Source organism: Penicillium citrinum, assembly GCF_028827155.1.
Source record: "Penicillium citrinum strain IBT 23319 chromosome Unknown utg000002l:1.0-3833315.0:1.0-3834789.0, whole genome shotgun sequence".
NCBI classification, from domain to species: domain Eukaryota; kingdom Fungi; phylum Ascomycota; class Eurotiomycetes; order Eurotiales; family Aspergillaceae; genus Penicillium; species Penicillium citrinum.
In genome coordinates, this window is record NW_026622687.1 from 3,716,463 (window position 1) to 3,737,695 (window position 21,233).

At 48.1% G+C, this 21,233-nt stretch overlaps 10 protein-coding genes across 10 annotated transcripts; 5 read left to right on the forward strand and 5 right to left on the reverse strand.

Annotated features, from left to right (window-relative positions):
• Nucleotides 1–1,014: 1,014 nt before the first annotated feature.
• N7469_003211 (enoyl-CoA hydratase/isomerase family protein) lies at nucleotides 1,015–2,093 on the forward strand (the record flags this gene model as incomplete). Its single annotated transcript, XM_056642131.1, has 3 exons — nucleotides 1,015–1,328; nucleotides 1,396–1,506; nucleotides 1,586–2,093. 3 exons carry the CDS (start codon nucleotides 1,015–1,017, stop codon nucleotides 2,091–2,093), a joined length of 933 nt encoding a protein of 310 aa, XP_056504625.1.
• Nucleotides 2,094–2,728: 635 nt separating this feature from the next.
• N7469_003212 (glycosyltransferase family 4 protein) lies at nucleotides 2,729–4,189 on the forward strand (the record flags this gene model as incomplete). The annotated part of the gene is made up of 1 exon (XM_056642132.1): nucleotides 2,729–4,189. One exon carries the CDS (start codon nucleotides 2,729–2,731, stop codon nucleotides 4,187–4,189), a length of 1,461 nt encoding a protein of 486 aa, XP_056504626.1.
• Nucleotides 4,190–4,351: 162 nt separating this feature from the next.
• N7469_003213 (2-hydroxyacid dehydrogenase) lies at nucleotides 4,352–5,389 on the reverse strand (the record flags this gene model as incomplete). The annotated part of the gene is made up of 1 exon (XM_056642133.1): nucleotides 4,352–5,389. The coding sequence occupies one exon, from the start codon at nucleotides 5,387–5,389 to the stop codon at nucleotides 4,352–4,354; it is 1,038 nt and encodes a 345-aa protein (XP_056504627.1).
• A 1,705-nt stretch (nucleotides 5,390–7,094) lies between these two features.
• On the forward strand, nucleotides 7,095–8,100 carry N7469_003214 (FYVE zinc finger domain-containing protein; the record flags this gene model as incomplete). Its single annotated transcript, XM_056642134.1, has 2 exons — nucleotides 7,095–7,511; nucleotides 7,699–8,100. The coding sequence occupies 2 exons, from the start codon at nucleotides 7,095–7,097 to the stop codon at nucleotides 8,098–8,100; spliced, it is 819 nt and encodes a 272-aa protein (XP_056504628.1).
• A 524-nt stretch (nucleotides 8,101–8,624) lies between these two features.
• On the reverse strand, nucleotides 8,625–9,179 carry N7469_003215 (GNAT family N-acetyltransferase; the record flags this gene model as incomplete). The annotated part of the gene is made up of 1 exon (XM_056642135.1): nucleotides 8,625–9,179. The coding sequence occupies one exon, from the start codon at nucleotides 9,177–9,179 to the stop codon at nucleotides 8,625–8,627; it is 555 nt and encodes a 184-aa protein (XP_056504629.1).
• A 791-nt stretch (nucleotides 9,180–9,970) lies between these two features.
• N7469_003216 (rRNA (cytosine-C5-)-methyltransferase RCM1) lies at nucleotides 9,971–11,764 on the forward strand (the record flags this gene model as incomplete). Its single annotated transcript, XM_056642136.1, has 2 exons — nucleotides 9,971–10,168; nucleotides 10,253–11,764. The coding sequence occupies 2 exons, from the start codon at nucleotides 9,971–9,973 to the stop codon at nucleotides 11,762–11,764; spliced, it is 1,710 nt and encodes a 569-aa protein (XP_056504630.1).
• Nucleotides 11,765–11,869: 105 nt separating this feature from the next.
• Nucleotides 11,870–13,377, reverse strand: N7469_003217 (uncharacterized protein; the record flags this gene model as incomplete). Its single annotated transcript, XM_056642137.1, has 4 exons — nucleotides 11,870–12,843; nucleotides 12,920–12,988; nucleotides 13,069–13,191; nucleotides 13,272–13,377. The coding sequence occupies 4 exons, from the start codon at nucleotides 13,375–13,377 to the stop codon at nucleotides 11,870–11,872; spliced, it is 1,272 nt and encodes a 423-aa protein (XP_056504631.1).
• Nucleotides 13,378–14,110: 733 nt separating this feature from the next.
• Nucleotides 14,111–16,493, forward strand: N7469_003218 (GMC family oxidoreductase; the record flags this gene model as incomplete). Its single annotated transcript, XM_056642138.1, has 3 exons — nucleotides 14,111–14,484; nucleotides 14,548–15,659; nucleotides 15,721–16,493. The coding sequence occupies 3 exons, from the start codon at nucleotides 14,111–14,113 to the stop codon at nucleotides 16,491–16,493; spliced, it is 2,259 nt and encodes a 752-aa protein (XP_056504632.1).
• A 298-nt stretch (nucleotides 16,494–16,791) lies between these two features.
• On the reverse strand, nucleotides 16,792–17,526 carry N7469_003219 (glutathione S-transferase family protein; the record flags this gene model as incomplete). The annotated part of the gene is made up of 2 exons (XM_056642139.1): nucleotides 16,792–17,403; nucleotides 17,473–17,526. 2 exons carry the CDS (start codon nucleotides 17,524–17,526, stop codon nucleotides 16,792–16,794), a joined length of 666 nt encoding a protein of 221 aa, XP_056504633.1.
• A 1,498-nt stretch (nucleotides 17,527–19,024) lies between these two features.
• Nucleotides 19,025–20,562, reverse strand: N7469_003220 (putative pyridine nucleotide-disulfide oxidoreductase AMID-like; the record flags this gene model as incomplete). The annotated part of the gene is made up of 5 exons (XM_056642140.1): nucleotides 19,025–19,068; nucleotides 19,141–19,448; nucleotides 19,517–19,874; nucleotides 19,936–20,277; nucleotides 20,352–20,562. 5 exons carry the CDS (start codon nucleotides 20,560–20,562, stop codon nucleotides 19,025–19,027), a joined length of 1,263 nt encoding a protein of 420 aa, XP_056504634.1.
• Nucleotides 20,563–21,233: the final 671 nt, after the last annotated feature.

The window sequence follows — 21,233 nt, forward strand, 5'->3', positions numbered from 1 at the left end:
TTTACTTTATTCAATGCCTAAGTATTTGCATCTACCTGTACAGTTATGCTCTATTTCAAGCGATTTACTATGTCATCGCATTTCCAAAAAGGCACTGTGGGTTTGTTCGAGATAGATTGCCTACAGGTTCAGGATTATTTGGTTCGAGATTGGCGTTTCAGAAAGGTCCTCAGGCCATCCTATTATGAGAGTATTGCAGAAATGAACATGTTCGGGATCTAACCGATATGATGCTTGAGGTTGTAGACCAATTCGTTCAACGAAACATTCGATTTGCCAAGGAGTTACTAACATTGACTACAGTATATGGGTATCTATTTTATTCGATGTATTTTTTTGAGCCCATAAATTCAAGTCCCTTCTTCAGTCTCTCTACTTTGAGTGCTAAATGAAGATAGGTAAAAAGCTCCCAACTACTAACTTAGTATTTGGGAGCTGTTTACCATCGAATACTCCTCGTAGTGGTTAGATACCAACTGCTGACTACTAAAATTGGATATCCTTTCTTTGGCTCATTTTGTTTCGCGCTTTCAAACTGGTTGAGATCATTGCATTATGTGAAATAGATATTGATTCGCAGTGATCATAGTCAAACAAGATGATTTCGCTGGTAGAAAGTGGTCTATTTCAACAGCCTCGGCTGTGACATTGAGATGGTAGAGAAATACTGATGTTCAACAAACCCATTCGTATTTTGACACCCAACGCAAGCTCTTGGAGATTGAATGAATTTCCTTCAATTAAAGTCTATGAGCTTCAAATCAGTTCCACTTCGCACGCTCATGTGTCAATCTTTCCTCCGCTCAAACTCCCCGCGGATCCGCGATGATCGACTTGATATAGCCGAGGCATACCTTTCCTTCTCCCTTGGCTAACCACGCGGCGCGGTAGTTACTCGGCGTTGGTTCAACATAACGCCGTCTTTAAATGATATTCAATTCCACGGAAGCAATTATATGATTATTTGCGACTTATCTGAAGAAAAGAAGAAAAGAAGAAAAAAAATCAAACGAAATGACGGGTTCTACTATCGACCTCCCTCTTTCATACGAGGCCCTCCAGTTGACGCATATCAAACTCTCACACCATCCTATCGGGACTTCTACTGTCACGCCAGTTATCATCATAACATTGAATATACCAGAGAAAAATAATGCTTTCACGCCACAGATGGCGGAGAGCCTTACTCAGGCCTTCCATTTATTTCATGTCGATCCCCGGATCAAAGCTATCGTACTCACTGGGGCTGGAAAGATGTTCTGCGCTGGGTCCGATCTTGATATCGGGTTTGGAGATGGCGGAGGTAGAGCTGTCGACTTCCGTGATATGTATGTATCCTCTCATGGCAAATCTGGGTCGTATTGAGAAGACTGACAGGACACATCGCATGGGTAGTGGTGGTCGAGTCGCGCTCGCAATGCATCGATGCCATAAACCTACCATCGTGGCGCTACAAGGGTCTGCAGTAGGTGTTGGGATGACTATGACTTTACCAGCTGCGATCAGGTAAGACCTTTCTTTTTGTTCTCATTCACCTGGGAGCGTCTCTCGCAGGGATGCTTTTTCCCTATCTCACATTACCAAGGATCTGCCACGAGAAGAGCAAATATGGATTTGTTTTCACCCGGCGTGGCTTAACCATCGAATCATGCGCATCCTATTTCCTACCCCGTCTAATAGGATTCTCCAAGGCCATGCATCTTATCACAACTGGTGGAGTCTTCCCTCCTCAAAACAAGTATTTTGGTGATCTTTTCACTGAGGTTCTTCCGGATGCGACTGGCGTATTGTCTCGTGCATTAGAATTAGCAGAGGAAATTGCAGAGAATGTGAGCCCACTAGCATCTTCGATGAGTCGAGCTTTGATGTGGGAGGGGCCGCGTTCTCCGGAGGAAGCACATTTACTAGAATCGCGAGTTTTCCATCATATGGTTGGCCAACGTGACTACAAAGAGGGTGTGGGCTCGTTTTTGGAAAAGCGCAAACCAAAGTTTGAGTCTGATCCACGAGAAGACTGCAGTCCCAACTTTCCATGGTGGACAGAGGCGAATATATCCCTTGAACCGAAAGTCTCCAAAGATTCCAAGCTATAAACTTGAGCAAGTGGCACTGGGGTGAATACCAGGATTGTGTGGTGATGGCTGCTCTCCCCACCACGGGTGTCTTTAATGCGCAGAATGATAACTTGAAGTAAAGTACTCTTCTCGAGTGACATCTTACTGCTATATTTCCATTCAAACTTTTGATCTATGCTAGTATAGAAATCTAATGTAGAACTCCCCGTGCGGCAAAGTTCAATAGAGTATAGTAATATAGAGCAAATATCAAGCAGTATACCACACTAGCTGGTAGTTGTCAATTATACTCCTTCCCCCCTCTTTGATTTACACCACACTTTGACCTCATCCAGCAACGTGCCAATTAAACAAGCTTCTTTCAATTCCACTCGACTTCCCACGCGGTGCCTGCAGCGCTGCCACTGGCCGCCAAGCGACAATCCTCAGCGGCTGCTTGTGGCACGTGCGGATGATCGCCCTAATCTGTGCAGAACTTCACTTTTAACGACAAATGATTATCAGATAATATACTGTAGGGTTGAGGAGGTAAAGGTATGGGATAGAGTATATACTATGGTTATCTCCTGGACTCGATTTCTCCTTCTTTCTCATCATGCACCGGTACAGTACTACTACTACTACTACACGAGTGTAGTGGTATCTCGATCACCATGGAGTCTACGCCGTTATTATCACCCGAGAGAGAGGGATCCCACTTCCCCAGCATCCTTCAAGGCAAGAAGATCTTATTAACCACTGAATCCTGGGGTCCTGTCAACGGAGTCAGTCGCACCACTCGGAGTCTCGTCGAGTATCTACGCGAAAACGGAGTCGATCTCATTCTCGTTGCCCCCGACTTCAAAAGCGATGCCACCAAATCCATGTCCCCTCGAGTCCAGATCCCCGGTGAACGCCGTCTACCAGGTTGCGCCTTGCCTTATAACCCAGATTTGACCATCGTATATCCCTTCCATGTGGATCAGGTCTATAGACAAGCTTTCCAGCCGGATCTGATCTACCTCGCCAGTCCGGCTTCCCTGGGCTTTCAAATGCTCCTGCAGATCCGCCAATTACGCTCTCCACCACCGGTCCTACTCAACTTCCAGACCGATCTCTCGGCATATTCGGAGATCATGCTACCATCACCTCTTGGTCGATTTGGGGTGTGGCTGCTGGCTACGGTACAAGGATTTCTCTTTCGGACAAGTGCAGTGCGCACCATTTTCTACCCTTGCTCTGCGATTAGACACTACCTTGAGGGTGCTGGGGCCCCCAAGGATAAATTAGTTCAATTGGGTCGTGGAGTTGACACGAGTCTATTCATGCCAGCACGGCGAGACGATACTTTTCGTCGTGGGATTGCGCCGAACGGTGAGGTGATTCTTGTATGTGTTTGCCGAATTGCACCGGAGAAAGGGTTCGAATTCCTCGCGCAGGTCGCGATGCGACTCGCTTCTGACAAGGTCCCATTCAAACTGTTGATCGTGGGCGGGAATCGTAACCCCGTTGTTGAAAGTCGAGTGCACAGGTTGTTTGACCCAATTAGACGTCATGTCGTGTTTACTGGATTCCTTACTGGCGCTGCTTTGGCTCGCGCCTATGCTTCGGCGGATATCTTCCTGCACTGCTCCATCACGGAAACATTCGGTCTGGTTGTTCTCGAAGCCATGGCGAGTGGACTACCTGTGATCGCGCGCGATCAAGGTGGACCCTCAGATATCATTCGCCAGGGTCAGACGGGGTATTTAGTTCCTCCGAATGATCTGGAGCAATTCACTTCTTTGACTCGCCGCGTGGCCCATGATACCGAGCTTCGGAGGGCTCTCTCTGTAGCGGCTCTCCAATACGCAGATGACACGACCTGGGAGAAGATTAATCGCCGTGCTGCGTGGCAGATGGCTGATGCGCTGATTCAAACGGATCAAGAGTCACAGTCGCAATCACAGTCATCACGACCCGGGGCTATTGCATCGATTATAGAGCAGATCCGACTGATGTTTGCAGTGGGGATTGTTTATGGGATGTGGTTGATTGCAGTGATGCCGTTGATTGTCCATGGCAACCGATTAATTCCACGGGCTTGGCTGGCTGTTCAGCAGCAGTTCCAGTGCCAACGGCCTTTGCGACAGTGATTTTGTTCTGAAATGATACGTTTTGCGAATACCCTATACCCTATACAGAGAATGAAATGCGTCAATGTTTAATAAGATATTATGATTAAATGGAGATTAAAGGCATGCAGAATTTCGGATCGTATACAAGTTAGTAACTGTAAGGTATGGAAAGGAAGATGTTCACAGTCGCACTGGAGCAGTGTCCTTTTGCACAAAGACATGACCTTGAGAAACGAGACTATTCCGACATGATCGCGAATTTGCAAAATCATCAAGATTACCCAGAGTCACTGTGGCAATCTCCGTAAGAGCCTCGCGAGTAAAGAACCCCTGATGACCACAAACCAAGACGTTGGGGAAGGTCATCAACCGCATGAGGACATCGTCATGGATGATTTCACCCGAATGATCATCATAAAACAAGTCACTCTCGGCCTCATAAACATCTAGGGCGACACCTCCAAGCCGCTGTGTCTTCAGAGCATGTATTATGGCCTGACTGTCGATCAGACCTCCACGAGAAGTATTGACCAGCATGGCACCGGGGCGAATGATCTCCAACGTGCGGGCATTGATGAGGTGACGAGTTCCCTCAGTCAATGGACAGTGTAGACTGACGATCTCGCTTTCACGAAGTAAAGTGTCCAAATCGACCAGGGTGCCGAATCGACGGAACTCCTCTCCAGCGAAAGGGTCGTGCGCAAGTAGACGACAACCGAAGCCGTGGAAGATGCGGGCGGTGGCTAATCCAATGCGACCCACGCCGATGATGCCCACAGTCTTACCGTGTAAGGTGGACCCCAATAAGCCTTCAATATTGAAGTTACCCTCACGTACTCGATTATAAGCACGATGAGTCTTGCGGTTGAGGGTTTGAACGAGGGCGACTGCGAATTCCGCGACGGCCTCGGGAGAATAAGCGGGGACGTTGGCGACGAAGAGACCAAGGGATTCAGCGGTGGGCAGATGGACGTGGTTGAAGCCTGCGCACCGGAGAAGTATAGCGCGGACACCGTTGGCGTGGAGGGCACGCAGAACAGGTTCATCGAGGGTGTCGTTTACGAAAACGCAAACGGCGTCACAGTCATGGGCCAGTGGGACGGTCTCTTCGGAGAGAGCGAAGGCATGATAGTCAATGTGGAGGGCGGGATATTGCGTGCAGACATGATCGAAGTAGGTTCGATCGTAAGCTTTGGCGCTGAAGACTGCAAGCTTCATAGTTTCTAGTCGTTGCTGATTTCTGATTTCTGATTTCTGATTAGCTGTATACTGTAGTTACAAAGAAGGTTTGTTGCTCTGTATCCTGGTCTAGATGACGATGGAATGCCGATCTTATTTTATCTCAAGTCATGACGACATGATCAGACAATGGAAAGTTACATGTATGGAGTTGGAGAGGTACTTTGTTGAAGGTCGATGTACATGGGATGTACATCGCCATGTGTGAACCCCAGATCTCCGGATGCAGACGGTGCATTGATCAAGATGCGGTGTGCTGTGATGTGCCGTGTCGTGCACAGAGCATATTGAGTAGTGTACTCCGTACAGGTACATATTACGATAGTAACTATAGAATCAAACCTCTCTAATTAGTTCTTGTGGTGCAACAACCTAACTACTGCATCCAGACTGAACTGGATACGGAGAAGACTCGGAGAAGTGTACTCAAAAATGAACTCACTTAATTTACAGGTTAGATTACTCCAACTCGGGCAACGGCCGACCTTCCAGATGGAATCCGCATCCTTCCACGCCCCGCTGGGGGTCTCCACGACTCGTTGGGGTGAACTCCGAGGCATGAATTCACAACCGGAGTTTGCTAACTTCGGGCCGGTGATTGGTTCCTTCGTGCCGGACACGGCCCGTGCGAACCCGAGCCGGTGGAATTGAAAGTGGGAAAATCGCCATTTCCTCCAATCAAAAGGCTTTGATAAGGGATGAACGCCACCGTTTTATGATTGGACTATGCAGGCACTAGTGAACTCAGTAAAGTGGGGATTGGAGAGTCGCGGATTTACAAACTCCCACAAACACTTCGATACAAAATATGTACAGTATGTATGTATGTACATAGTCCAGTTAATATTACAATCTAGATATTACAGACGATCCAGACGATCCAGATGGAGAGTGAACTCACTTGAAAATTCGGAAATGTATACATAGAGATGGACACTCTAGTATATGAATGTAGTATCATATAGTTGTATACTAGTATACTCTGTATGTAGGAGTTGTACTGGATCATGCCGGATGCGGCTGTGGGTCACCTCCATACAATCTCCGTGGAGATGAATATGTACATACAGTATTTACTCTTCACACTCGAGTATACAGTTCTTTTCTTTGTATTATAATCAACTCTGTAAATAATCTATGAAACATACTACTAAACTATGCAATCTTCAATATCCCCTATGTACTATACAGTACTTAGTTATTATGTAGCATGTAACCTCAATCAAGCAATGGCGGTCAGCAAAACATCGGTGAGTCCAAAAGTACTTCTCTTCTACTCCCCCTTCTTTTAACTACTTCTACTCTCTCCTCCCCTTCATAATATCTTCACTCTTTCTCCTCCTACACTCTCCACTTTTCTTCCACTACGGACTACACAGAATACCTTTACTGTCTTGTCTGTACTATTCTGATATTCATCCATCTCCACTACACGGAATACTCGATCAACACAAACGGATCCGCAACGTCCCGTCTCCACTTCGCTCGGCCATTCACCGCGCTTGCGTTTGCCTCTTTGCCCCTCGACATCACCACTTCATGGCTCGCCTCCTTAAGTGCTCGTGTGCCTAACTTTCACCTTCATTCTTCGCTTCATATCTACTCCTCCACGACTTACTCTCTCTCCTCTTCTCCTCCACACAAACATTCCACTTTTCACCACTCTCCTCTCTTCTCCCTAATAATGGCTACTCACGTTGTTACTGCGCCCGCCAACCAAATTTCCGTCTATGGTCATCCTTCTCCCACCAACTCCTCCACTACTACCCCCTCAAATAATTCGCCCACTTCTCCCCGTCTGACCACTGCCGCTCTACATCAACTGCCTCTTCAGTCTCGCCAGCTGCGTCCTCCTAAGGGCCCTCTGTATGTTCCTGCGGCTCTGCGCCCGACTGAGCGCCCACAGAAGTCCTCTCCCATTACTCCGCCCCGGAGTGTACATGGATCGCTGGACAGCCTGAACGAAGACGCCGAGCCGATCAGCCGACGTTCGACCATGGAGAGCAAGTCCAGCGGAATCAGCAAATCTGCTGAGCATGAGTGGATGAAAAATGAATCTCTTGGGGAAGTAACAGGTCATCCTACACGAGACCACTGGAAGGTATGCAGCAGCTAGTCTCCCTCTTATACTTCCCAATTTTCCCAGAGTCCATGGCGCATGCGCTGTGCAGAATGTCGTGTTCGCGCTCGCCATTGATGGCGTGCTCCCCCCACATTCATTCCTTATACACAAGACACATTATATCATCTGAATAGTTGCAAGAACTTCTTTTCTGACTGATTTTCAGGCCGACTCTGCCTCTCCCAACTGTGATTCTCCAACCTGCCGTTCATCCTTTGGTCTCTTCTTGCGCCGTCACCACTGTCGTCATTGTGGCCATGTCTTTTGCTCTTCTCACACACCACATATGGTCCCTCTTGATCAAGACGCCCGGTTCCACCCGGAGGGCGTTTCCTCCCGTGCCTGCGACTTATGCTGGAGTGCCTATCAACGCTGGGAAGAGACACGCACAAATCGTCTAAGCAAAATTCAAGACTCGATCGACAAGAATGGCGAAGGCGAGACTGAACATACTGAAGATCTGTCTGCCAGTGAAGAAATGAATGGCGCCACTCTCAAGGCGAATCTCGGACAAACAGCTGAAATCGCGGCCAGCGTTCCTCGCGATTGGAACTGGAGCACTTTCTGATTGAAATTTTTTCTTTTTTTTCTTTCTCTACGTGGTGCATTCTGCACTTACTGATTGCATTGCTCAAGCATTGCTGTTCTACTGCCTCAGCTGGCTGTTGCAGTATTTCCTCTAATTCGTCGTTTTGTTTGCTTTGACTCTTTGATGTCCCACAGTCTGGACTGTTGAGACTGATATTATATGCGACATGGCATGGAGTTCGGTATGGGTATTGTTTTCTGCAGCCTCTCTTCTTTTACTCGGATTAGCTTCGCGGCCTTCGGCACGCTTAGAGAGGGTTTGTCGCAGTCGGCCTTGTGTTTTATCTCTATTCTTATTTTTGTGCTTCATGCCTTCTGCTTTTTGTGATCAGGATACCCCGTCATCTATGACGATTTGTTTTTTGTTTGTTACTGGTGACCTGATAGTTCCGCTGGCTCTGGCTGGCTATCGCTTGATTTTGAGTCAGTTCAATTAAATACTTCTCGACATAAATCTTTTTTTCTTTTTAATTCTATGTAGATGTAGCTTGGTATAGTTATCATTTATCTGGTGAATTGTGTAGGAGAGATGCGTTTGAACATTCCTACATGCTCAATCCCCTCTTCATCCCATCTTCCTAATGAATCGTCTGTCTCAAATCCTAATCGCTGATACATGGACTCCACGTCTACCTGTGCATGAACCAGAACTAGACCTTTCCACTTCATCGCCTCCAGCTTCGACTGCTTTGATTGACCGCCCACATCACGCATTGCGGCATCAATCTCCTCCCCGTGCGACTCTGCCCATTTCAATGCGATATCTACAAGCCGCCGGCCTAGTCCGAGACCACGATATTCGGGAAGAACCGCGACACGAGTCAACTTGATGCATGGTTCATGGGACCAGTCGTATTCAGGGAGGTTCTGAACGGTTTCTGGGTATGTAAGGAGTTCGTGGGGTGGTTGGGGTGGAGGCACCAGACGGATTACTGCGATGGGTTGTCCATTGTTGTCATCGCTAATCACCCAGTGCCAACTACGTTGATCATCTGAATCGATTTCAGCATCGGCGGAGCACTTTTGTTCGTCGATGAAGACGCGCATGCGAACTTGCATGGCATTGTTGAATGTGGGGGGGGGTTGACATTCGGGGACGTGGTAGGGAGGACAAGATTGGGTCCCGGAGGTGGCTGGATTGCAGTGGTGAACGACGGTGTAGAACTCATTCTGTGGAGCTCGTGGAGGAGTTTGGATGATGAAGAAGAAAAAGCAATTGGGTTCAGCGGATTAATTAGATAGAGTACAGTTGATATCTGCCAGCGCTGACGGTAGTTCTGGTCGTTCCGCGGTCTGTGCTATCGTGGATCCACAGGCCCAATGGCATATCATGGTCATGATCCACCGAATATGCAAAGAAGGAGAAATGAAAACAGTGGAGTTTCCAATAAGATAAGATCATTAGTCTACGTCTACTGATGTTACATTATTTACAGTGTGTACATCCTACAATGTGATTGTAGGACTCCTGATATAGTTAGGAGACGTTAGGAACTAAAGCACACAGTTACCTACCTATTTGTATACTCACAGTTAGGTATATATCGACTCGCGGAGGGTGTGTGTAAGAGCACATAACCACTCTTTGATCTATGTTATTTATAAGAGAAATTGCAATTAGACAGATCAAGATTTGAATTATATCCAGTATTACACTCATTACGCTATGAATTCCTCCATTTACTATTTACTACATACGTGGTACTCCAAAGTACGGAAATGTCCCAAGTCTGCCAGATGCAAACAAACCAAACACGGCCATTCTCCAAAAACTTTCAACTTTCGAACTCGACTTCGACTCGACTTCAATTTCCTACCATTTCACCTTTTCACCTCAGACCGACTATTAAATGTCCCTCTATTTTGATGCGGTCGCTATCCTGACCGCACCAGCTTCCGGTGGCTCCTTCAAATCCCGTATCTACAGTGCGCGCAATCTCCGGGCGAAGCCCGCTCAGATCTATGCCCTAATCACCGAGGCTTCTAAATGGGACGTCGTTCTCGCTGAGGTGATTGAAAATGCTGGCATTCTGAATTTAGAGCGAAAGGTGAGACTTTTATCCTCGGGTGCCTTTCTCTGCGAAGTTCCTCTCCTTCTCTTGCAAGTTCACTAACACCAAATCAATCACTAGCTCAACCCTCTTCTTGCCCTCCTCCTAGTCCATGACCACCTTCTTTCGAAAAAAGGAATTGCTGCACCGGCTGCACATCCGATTCGCCAAGCAGTTGAACGCCACAAGGTCCGATTGAAAGCCGAGTTCACGAAAGCGCGCGTACGCCGAGGCTGCGGATCTGTAGAACAGCTCAAGTCGACAATTCTCCGACAGAAACGTGAAGCTGATGGTTCGTCGCACTTCGTTTACCCACGCTGGGTACGTATCAATAATATCCGGAGTACATTGGAAGAACAACTGAAGACAACATTTGCCGATTATCGGCGGGTAGACTCTTTGATGCAGTTGGCGCCAGAGGAAGAGGAAGGTAAACCCAAGAAGAAGCTTGTATACCTTGATCCACATATTCCAGATTTGGTGGCTGTGCCATACGGCGCGGATTTCACCTCTTCACCCGCCTATAAAAATGGAGAGATCATTTTGCAGGACAAGGCATCTTGTTTCCCTGCCTATTTATTACTAGGAGATCGAGGTCCGGCGAACCCATGGATGGGCGACCTCGTCGATGGCTGTGCTGCGCCAGGAAACAAAACTACTCATATGGCATCATTGGTAGCAAAGCAGAAACAAAAGAGCTCACGGAAGAGGATATATTCTATGGATGCTTCCAAAGTACGCTCAAAAACATTGCAAAAAATGGTAGCTCTAGCTGGGGCAGATTCTATGGTAACAGTGCTTCAAGGGCAAGACTTTCTAGCGTTAGACCCTCAGGATGAGCGTTTCCAAGACGTGTCTGGTCTTCTGCTGGATCCCAGTTGTTCCGGAAGTGGAATCATCGGCCGTGATGATATTCCAGCGCTCACACTACCCAAGGGTAAAGTGGTGGCGACCAAATCCAAATCGCAAAGCAAGAAGCGCAAACGACAGGGCGACGACGATGGCGAGGAGGCAGGTGACCAATCAAATGTCACAGTGGGAGCTCCGACTGCGTCGCCCTCGGATGAGAACGACATCCCGGACGGAGTCATGGACCCTGATCGGCTTACCAAGCTATCCAACCTTCAGGCACGTATCGTCGAGCATGCGCTGAGTTTTCCTGCCGCAACTCATGTCACATACAGTACCTGCTCAATCCATTTAATTGAAAACGAGGCAGTTGTGGCTCGGGTTCTGGCATCGGAAGTCGCACAACGGCGTCACTGGAGACTTCTGCGGCGGGATGAACAGCCCGACGGACTGCGCAAATGGAAGTACCGCGGTGTCCGACGTGATCGGGAAAACGGGGAATCCAATGGTAGTCCCGCGGAAGTCAATTTGTCTGACGAGGCCCTGGAAGCTTGTTTGCGCTGCTGGACGGGTGATGCTGAAGGTTTGGGTGGCTTCTTTGTTGCAGGCTTTGTGCGGGATGCCCAAGAGGACGATGAGACATCGCCATCGATGAAAAGGGCGGACCCAGCGCCAGTAAATAATAAAGTGGATGGGGAAGACGACCATGACGATGACGATGAGTGGGGAGGTTTCTCTGATTAAATATATTGAATCAACAATCATTTAACACATGCACGTTCGTCATATTCCTCCGAACGTATTTTATATCTTGCGCAGCCGCTCGAGGCTGTTTGGAGGACATTCCCCTCAGAGGAAAGTTCGAGCCCGATTATGGATTCTCTGATTCGTATAGAGATCCAACTTGATAGCAAACAAAACAAGTTCATATCGATTATCGCCAATTGGCAAAACCTGTAGTTTCCACTGCCCATTGCGAACGAGCCAATTATCCCCGTCTGCATACTCAGCACGTCGGCGCTTAGCTGGAGGTTCAATTTCTTTCTCTTGGAGTCCAGCCAGAACCAGTGCAAATTGGGGGTCGTTCTCTCCATCGACGGTAAGGTCCACATCTCGACATAAACGGACCTTGATGGGCATCCCACCGAGCTGCTGCGGATCTGATAGGTTGATCTTTTTGCCGACGACTTGTGCAAGGTTGGTCATGCGGGATTTGAAGTCTCCTAGGAACTCTACCTCGAGAGATGTGCCCCTGCGATCAATAATGGCGGCGTCCTCACCAGTCTGGAGAATCAAATCGGCTGGACTCTCGTCAACATGAGGGCGAGCGTAACCAACAAGACCCAATATTGGAGATGCTGGCTTGTCAGGGAAGAAATGAATGCCGGATGGTCGGACGTCGTCTAGACGAATTGTAATTTCAGGGCGCTGGGTAAAAGGATTAACAGAGAGACGATGAAGGATGATCTTCTGTTCGACCCCTCGTAGATGGAAATATCGACAATCACGTAGCAACGCAGCCCGGTGTTCCTCATTCCGAATATGTAGTGGATAACCACGTAATATGTGCAAGATATCGGCAAAGATGTCTGCGGATCGATTCGGGACACTCGGGGGCTCAATAGCAGGGGGGCGCAGGAGACCTTCTCGCTGCAAACCGGGGAAGACTTCGGAAGGTGAGGCGAAGAACGCACCAAAACCGAGAGTGAAGAAGTTGGGAGAATCGCCGGGACTGGAGAAGATATTACGAGGAATGCAAAAATGTCGGTCACCAATTTGAATCACGATTTCAGACTCGAACAGCTGGGACATCAGCCGGGGCACTGCATGGGGGAAAAGTTAGCATATGCGCACGCGCCGCGCGTTGTGCGACTTGAAGATCGGAGGGCAGAGGCGTACAACTATAGAATTGGGAATCGGCAAAGAGTTTCACAAATTCCGATCCATCGCGTGGACGGACATGGTATCCTAGTCATACAAGATCAATATTGCGACCTCATCCAGGAACCTAATTGAGATAGGCTCTATCAAATTGAGTGACTATGTACCCTGGAGATGGCGCGCGATGTCCTTGAATGTCGTGGGATCGCGGTCAATATAAAGAGTGCGACAATTGGACGCATTATTGACGCGCAATTGTTCCTCGAAGAAGCGCGAAAAGTATGATGGAGCTATTCCAGAGTGTGAGCACGAATTGACAGTGCGAGTGACAGACGTCAATGATGACAGCTGTATGTGGGGAGAGACCAACCATCAGAGCTAATTGAAGCACCCGACAATCGAAATAGATCGGAGCCGATCTGAATAGAAAAGACCTTTTCGGGTGGCAAGGAGGAAGGGGAGGCCGATCCCGACATGATTCATTCAATATCTCCTTGTACTGATGTACTCTTGTATACAGAGTAGTCTTATCAAAAAGAAGAAGAAGTAGAAGAGAAGCGGCGGAGTTTGGCAAGTCACCTGCTTCTCCGCCTTTTTCCCTTCAGACCTTGCAACTGTTCAACTTTTCAACTTCATCAAACATCATTTCCAGCATGTCAACAACTAAATTATGGATGATTGATTCTAATCAATTTTAGGAGTCTGATATTGAAAGACCATGTTACATACATACATGCTCTGCTCGAATATCCTCGCCAGGACACTTACTTCCCAGATGAGCTTAGCTTCATCCCGGGTTCACATGGTGTTGAATCTCGGTCCTCTAATGATTGTTGATTATTGGCGCGCTTGACCCACGGTGGTTCGACCGATCGACATCCAACCGAGGCTTCATCCACGAACGATCCTTAATCCACCCTTTTTGTCTAAGATCGCATGAGCATTTGAAAGGAAAAGAGCTCAAAAAGAGTGTGTTGGGAATGTGGGGAAAAAAAAGCTACTTTCACACCCCGGGGCTGTGAATCTGGGCTGACGGCTCAGTTCGTGGGACTCTGGACTCAAAACTCCATATATCTCCACGGCATCGTCCCTTCTCCGAAGATCCTCTTCTCAGGGCTCTCTCTCTCCGCGTTGGCAGTGGTTTTTAGGGGTTCACTCTGACATCGACGCCTTTTGTGTTTGTCTTCTATGTTGATCTCAGATCTGATCATGGCCGACCAAACAGTTTCTACTTATTCTCCTCGGCCGGTCTCGTTGCCTCCAGCTCCAGATGTCAAGTTCTGGTCGGAACAACAATGGACAACTCTTTTTGCTCTAGCAGATGCGATCATTCCTTCTGTTCGCACCGCTGCCACAGTTCGATCCTCAGCGGATAAAGTCATCTCGACAGGAGAGTGGGATAATAGTATCAGCAAGCTTTCCTCCTTGATACCAGGCCCCGATGCTGCCACTATTGCGAAAGAGTATCTTGAGGAGGATGTCTCGTCTAATCCTATCTTCCGTGCTACTGTCCAGCGCATTATTGGCGGCCATGTTCCGGAAGAGGGTAGGAATGGCTTTGGTCTTATTCTGAATGCTTTAAAGTAAGTTGTTGAAGATTCTATGTATGGGCTCAAATTAAAAACTTCATGCTAATCCTTTAATAGCTCGCGAGCTGGCTCGTTAATCCTAACTGGTTCCACAACTCCAATTCATCAACAGCCCGTAGCTTTTCGGGAAAAGGTCTTTCGAGGATGGGATACCTCTCGATTACCGCCGCTGCGTGCAGTCTACCGAGGCTTGACCGCCACAGTCAAGAAATCCTGGGTCATGACTAGCCCGACAATCGGCCAAGTGCTCGGTTTCCCTCGGGTCCCTGTTCATGGAAAGCCCGCTGATGGATTCCCCTTTGAGTTCTTACAGATCCCTGCTGGTGACAAACCCGAAACTATTGAAACGGATGTGGTCATTGTAGGCAGTGGTTGCGGTGGTGCCGTGACCGCGAAGAATCTGGCGGAGGCAGGTCTTAGAGTTCTCGTGGTAGAGAAGTCATATTCTTACACAAGTCAACACTTTCCCATGACTCCCAATGAAGGCTACGTGAACATGTTCGAGAATGCTGGCTCAACCATGAGTGATGATGGCTCCATGGCTGTCCTGGCAGGCTCAACATGGGGTGGTGGCGGTACGGTGAATTGGTCGGCAGCGTTGCAAACTCAAGCCTATGTTCGTCAGGAATGGGCAGATGCGGGCCTTCCATTCTTTACATCCTTTGAATTTCAGAAGAGTTTAGATCGTGTATGTGAACGCATGGGAGTCAACTCGGAGCATGTCCGACATAATTATGGCAACAATGTCATCCTTGAAGGTGCCCGCAAGCTGGGTTACGCCGCAAAGACCGTCCCGCAAAATACTGGTAACGGGGAGCACTATTGCGGCTACTGTACACTAGGATGTCACTCGACTGGCAAGAAGGGTCCCACGGAATCATTTTTGGCCGACGCTGCCAAGGCTGGTGCGATTTTCATGGAAGGGTTCAATGCAGATAAGGTCACCTTTACCAAGAAGGGCGGCAAGCAGAAGGCTACTGGTGTCAAAGGAACCTGGACCTCACGAGACTCATATCTGGGACTCAGCGGCGAAGGTGCGATTCGGCGCAAGATTAAAATCACGGCCAAGAAGGTTATTGTCTCCTCTGGCACGCTGAATAGCCCACTGTTGCTGTTACGAAGTGGTATCAAGAACTCTCAGATTGGCAAGAATCTGTATCTCCATCCTGGTAAGCTGATATTCTGACCAAATTTCGTCGTTGAATTTATTGCTAACCACGCGACCCATAGTGATGTTGGGTGGGGCCGTGTTCGATGATGAAATTCGTCCTTGGGAAGGTTCGGCGTTGACCACTGTAGTCAATGAATTCGAAGACATGGACGGCAAAGGCCACGGAGTGAAGGTGGAGGCAGTTTCCATGATGCCATCAATCTACATTTCAGTCTTCCCCTGGCGGGAAGGATTGGACTATAAGCTGTGGGCCGCAGCCATGAGCCACAGTAGCAGTTTCATTACCTTGACCAAGGACCGGGATGCCGGTCGTGTCTATCCGGACCCGGTCGATGGACGTACACGCATCGACTATACTGTGTCACCGTTTGATCGCAAGTCTATCGTGGAGGGACTGATCGCCTCTGCGAAAATAGCCTATATTTCTGGGGCTAAGGAGTTCCACACCACATACCGCGATTTACCACCCTTCATTCGGCCTGATCCATCGAATACGGAATCTCCCGAAGGAACCAACGATGCAGCTTTGCAAAATTGGATTGCCGAGTTACGTCGCAAGTCGCCATTGAATCCGGAGCGAACGCTGTTCGCCAGTGCTCACCAGATGGGTACCTGTCGCATGGGCAAGTCGGCCAAGTCGAGTGTGGTTGATCCGGATTGTCAGGTTTGGGGCACCGATGGACTGTACGTGGTGGATGCATCGGTCTTCCCCAGCGCCAGTGGAGTGAATCCGATGGTCACCAACATGGCTATTGCAGACTGGGCGAGTCGCAATGTGGCTCGGGCCTTAGGAAAGCCACGGAGTGAGCGAAGTGGCCTTGCACGATTATAGGCTATGTATTCGGTTTGTATATAACTACTTCTCATACCCAACATATCTATATTCTTTGTCTTTTTATCTCCAGAGCAATACGCTATTCCATCATCTATAATAGTGTGTATCGCTATGTGGCACGACGATTCTAGAAAGGCAATTGGGAGTAGGTACCAATTGCCTATCTACGAAGAATACTGCGGCTGGTAATTTGAATGATTTTTTTTTTCATAAACTATACCAGTGTGGGGTAAGTCATGGTAATGATAGATTGTTCATTTTCTCATATAGTGACATGCTTCTTTGCGGTCATCATTCAACCCTGGTAAGGTTGACGCTTCTCGATGTAGTTCTTTTCGCCGAAAGCCTCCTTGACACCATCTTGTTGGATGGTTCGCTCATACCAAGCACAGACAGTGGGGTACTTCTGGCGCATCTCTGCATCAATGACCATAGAGAAACCCCAGACAAGAGCAGAGGCGACAGTGATATCGGCCATGCTGACCTTGTCGGCATCAACGAACCAGGTACGGCCCTTCAGGTGGGTCTCCAGACAGGCGAGGGAGCGCTCCAGACGCTCCAGAGACTTGGTCTCGACATCGGCGTTGTAGGGGGCATACTTCAAACGCCACAGGGCCATCTGAGTGATGGGATCCAGGATCTCACCCTGAGCAAAGCATACCCATTGACGGATGGCGGCACGCAGGGCGGGAGTGGCGCCCATCAGTTGAGCGGCCGCGGGGCCACTCTCGGCAATATATTGGGCAATGGCATCGGATTCGAAGAGATTGGTACCATCTGCGGCGGAGAAGGCGGGGACTTTGCCTAGGGGGAATTTGGCGATGAAATCATCAGTTCTATTGGTGACGCCCATGGTGAATTCGGGGATGGCCAGCTCCAAGCCATTGAGGTTGGCAGCGGCTTGAGCCTAGTCAAGAGACACGTTAGTCTATACAATTGCGCTCGTATTAAGTGTTAGTTAGTTATCATAACATACCTTCATAACCCTGGGGCTGGGGGAATAAGAGTAGATAGTGCCGAATGGTGCCATTGTGGAGGAGGATGAGATGATGAGGGATGACAGTGTGTAGTGGAGAAGTTGGGGGAGATATTAATATTAGCGGGTGTTTGTATAGAACAGCTGTCAACAATAACCATCAACAGTAACTACTACTCTGTACTATGTACACTGTACAATAGGTACACGAATCACTAATATTATTACTAATTGACAGCTTCGATTGAATTCGAATTCCATTCGATTGCTAAGCAAGTGGGTCAGATTAGTAGCACAGTATTGTTTGTTATTGTTTATGATTTCTTGAGTATACTGCATTTCTTACTGGTAACTACCTATTTCCTATTAATACATATCTATGTATCTATGATAACTCTAATGTATACTCTACTACCATAGTACTACTGTAATACTACTATAATACTACTATAATACTGCTATAATACTAGTCAACACTACTCCGGTATGTAGTGCAGAATTCCCCACAATCATAATGTGTCCCCTTGAATATACAAATGATATCAACTATAGTATGATCGTATAAATAGTATATTATCATGAATATACTATTGCATTGATTAATGAAATTAATTAATAGTTTCATTATAGTAGGAAATATAATCTCCTACAATATCATACCACCATGTGCAATAGTGTATTGATCAGCTGACTCTTCCACTTCACTCCGCCCTGCTCAACTTCAACTTCACTTCAAGTCAGCTTCGACTCTGATGAACTCTGACAACCTCAACTTGTGCACTGACCTAATCTGGATATATGCCCCTCCTTGCACTCCCTCCAGAACTGCTCATTCTTATCGCTGATTTCCTTCCGGTCGCAGATCTCTTGCAGTTGCCCTTGACCTGCAGCTATCTCTATCATTTGCTCCCCCACCCCACTCATCGCCAGCTCTTGGATGCGGAGACCTCGGACTGGGCTCGTCACCGCCAACTCTTTGCCTGTCGCTATTGTCTCCGGCTACGCCATGCTGCCTTCTTTGCGGACCGAATGTTATGCCGTCGTCGGATGCCAGCCGGTCGAGACAGCTGCAAACGATTCTGTATTGAATGTGGCTTGATGCCACGGGAGGGCACCGCCCGTTATGGCCCCGGCGCCCAGGTCTTTTTTCAAGATCACTTCTACGTATTCTGTCTCTCTTGTCATCGGTTCCTACCAGGGGCTCGCGATCGGTATGGACGAACCACTCTAGAGTGTATTTCATGTTGGCGGCAGCATGACGCGCAGTCAGCTGCAGCACGGCCGCAAGTTGGCTCTACCCGGAGCCGAGGCTCTTCCCCGTTAATAACAGCATCTACGAGTTAAAAGTTTAGCGCGGAATTTTGAGCTGAGGCGAGACAAGATTGAACAATTGAATGTAACGATCCCAGTCCCGAAGCTATAAAATGAATACCAAAACACCAGAGCTTGACAGTTTCACGCGTGACCACCAGCTGAAGAAAAAAAAAATCGAGTTATACGATATTGGAATATGGCCACCATCCTCATCATCGCAGAAAGACTGCTTTTTATCTCATGCCTGACAAGGCTCACTGAGTCGCATGTAATTCCAGCAATCTGTCCTTGCAGTTAGTGAAATTATGCGGCGCAAACTGCGGTCTGATCGGACAAAGGTGATTGATTACTTACTGCTATTGCCCATGTCTTCTCCAAAGAGACTGCCCATCAGCTCCTCACCGTGCTTCGTGCCCTCATCAGGTGTCCAGCTGACTGCTTTTCTGCCTACCGCTAATCCAATAACATTGGGAAAAGGGTTCAATGTCTTTATATCGGGCTTGCTGCCAGCGGAGCGTGCCATAATCTGCTCGTATAAATTGTGCCCGGCGTAGTGGCCCATGTGCATAGCACCTCCACAGCGTTTGATTCCAGGCCATGCGGCCAGGTCTCCGACACAATAGTGGGACTCTGCATTGGGGATATTGCCAGAGAATTGGAGTCTAAAGATTCTGAAGGTTAATGCTGAAAGCTTGAACACAAGCTCGAACGAAATGAAGAGAAAACGTACGAGGGATGAATCTTCACATATCCATCTTCATTCAATGCGTCTGATGAAAGATATGTTGATGTGGGAATGCTTCGCGAGATGGCGCTGAGAACCAGCCCGGTCGTCAACTCGCGGCCATCGGCTAATGTCAGTCGCCAGATGCGACAGCCATTCTCCACGTCCACAGCGGTTGTATCAATTACTCGTTGTCCTAGGATCGTCTCCACGCCCACTTCCCGAAGGGTCGAGTCCACGCGCTGAGCGAAATCATCTGGCAATGGCTCTGACGAAAGTAGTCGGTTACGCGAGTGGATTAGAGTGATCTTTTGGTGTGGATAAAGAACCTTCAACTCCGCTGCCATTTCCACTCCAACGGCGCCTACCGGTTTTGAGAGATCAATAAGTTGATAAGACACGAGAAAGAAAAGGGATATACTCACCACCACCGACCACTACCACACCTTCTTGGGAGGATTGAATATCTGCGGCATGCCTCTTGACCTCTGCGATAAAGTCATCCCGTCGCAACGACTGCGGGACCGTGGGAAATGTGCGCCGTAACCCTGAACCAACTACGAGATAATCATAGGACTCCTTGCGCTTTGCTTTCGAGTCATTTTCATTAATCTGGGCGGTCTTTGTTGCAAAGTCCACCGAGTGAACACTGCCACGGATGAAATTGATACCAGCAGAGGTAAGGCCGGGGATATCCTGAAACCGAGTCCATGAATCCGATGCGAATTTCTCGCAGGCGAGTGACTTTGGAGATCCGATCAGATGGACTGGAAAGGTTGGTTGAAGTCAGCGAGCTGCATTTAGTTGGGAGAGGGAGAAGGAGATGGAGGGCCGTCTTTACAGTAACCATCTCTTTCATCAACAACGGTAATCTGCACAGGGATACGATGTGCTGGAGGAGGAATGTCTCTATCATAACTGAAGCGGGGGATTTGGCCCCGCGAAAGATCGACCAGGGTCAAAGCAGTGCTGAGACCGGCGTAGGAACCACCGATGATGAGTACTCGATAGGATTGGCTGGTCGTACCCGGGGCACCGTCATTGGAAGGCATTGTAGTAAATAATCGAGATGATGGGAAAAATGGTAAACGAGACGATGAGAGAAGGGGCACACGAAGAACCGGGAGGTATCTGAACATATCCAGAAAAGAACAAAGATCCAAGAGTAGAGTATATCGAATGATAATATCCGTTGGACTTTTCCCAAGAAATCCCAGCCAAATCTTATCAGATGCGACATCGCGTGTGCACAGCCTCCACGGAATTATCAGATCCGGTCTCACAGCAAGGCTTGGCAGGGCGTGGTTTTGGAATGCCCCACTGGATTTCAAGAAGGGTTCTGGGCCAGTTGTTCTGCATTCTTCTATTCATTTGATCTTGTTGGGAAGTGCATACCTATGTTGCCAGATTCCTGATGGATTGGAGTGTGCAGTGCACAAAGTACAGCTAGATATTCCTGATATTCGGGTTGTTGCCATATAGGAGTAACTACATGGTAGATGTACAATCCCATCCAGACTGACTCGCATCGAGTGGAGTTCAGAATATCCTTCGACCTACATTGTAATCTACCGAGTCATCCGACAGAGGCCATTCATATTTACTACTCTGTAGACTATCTCCATGTCCACAATTTGCCTTGAAAGGAAGTCAAATCCGCCGCCGGGCTGGACCGATGTGTATTTACAATACTTGTACAATACAAGATATACCACTAACTGTA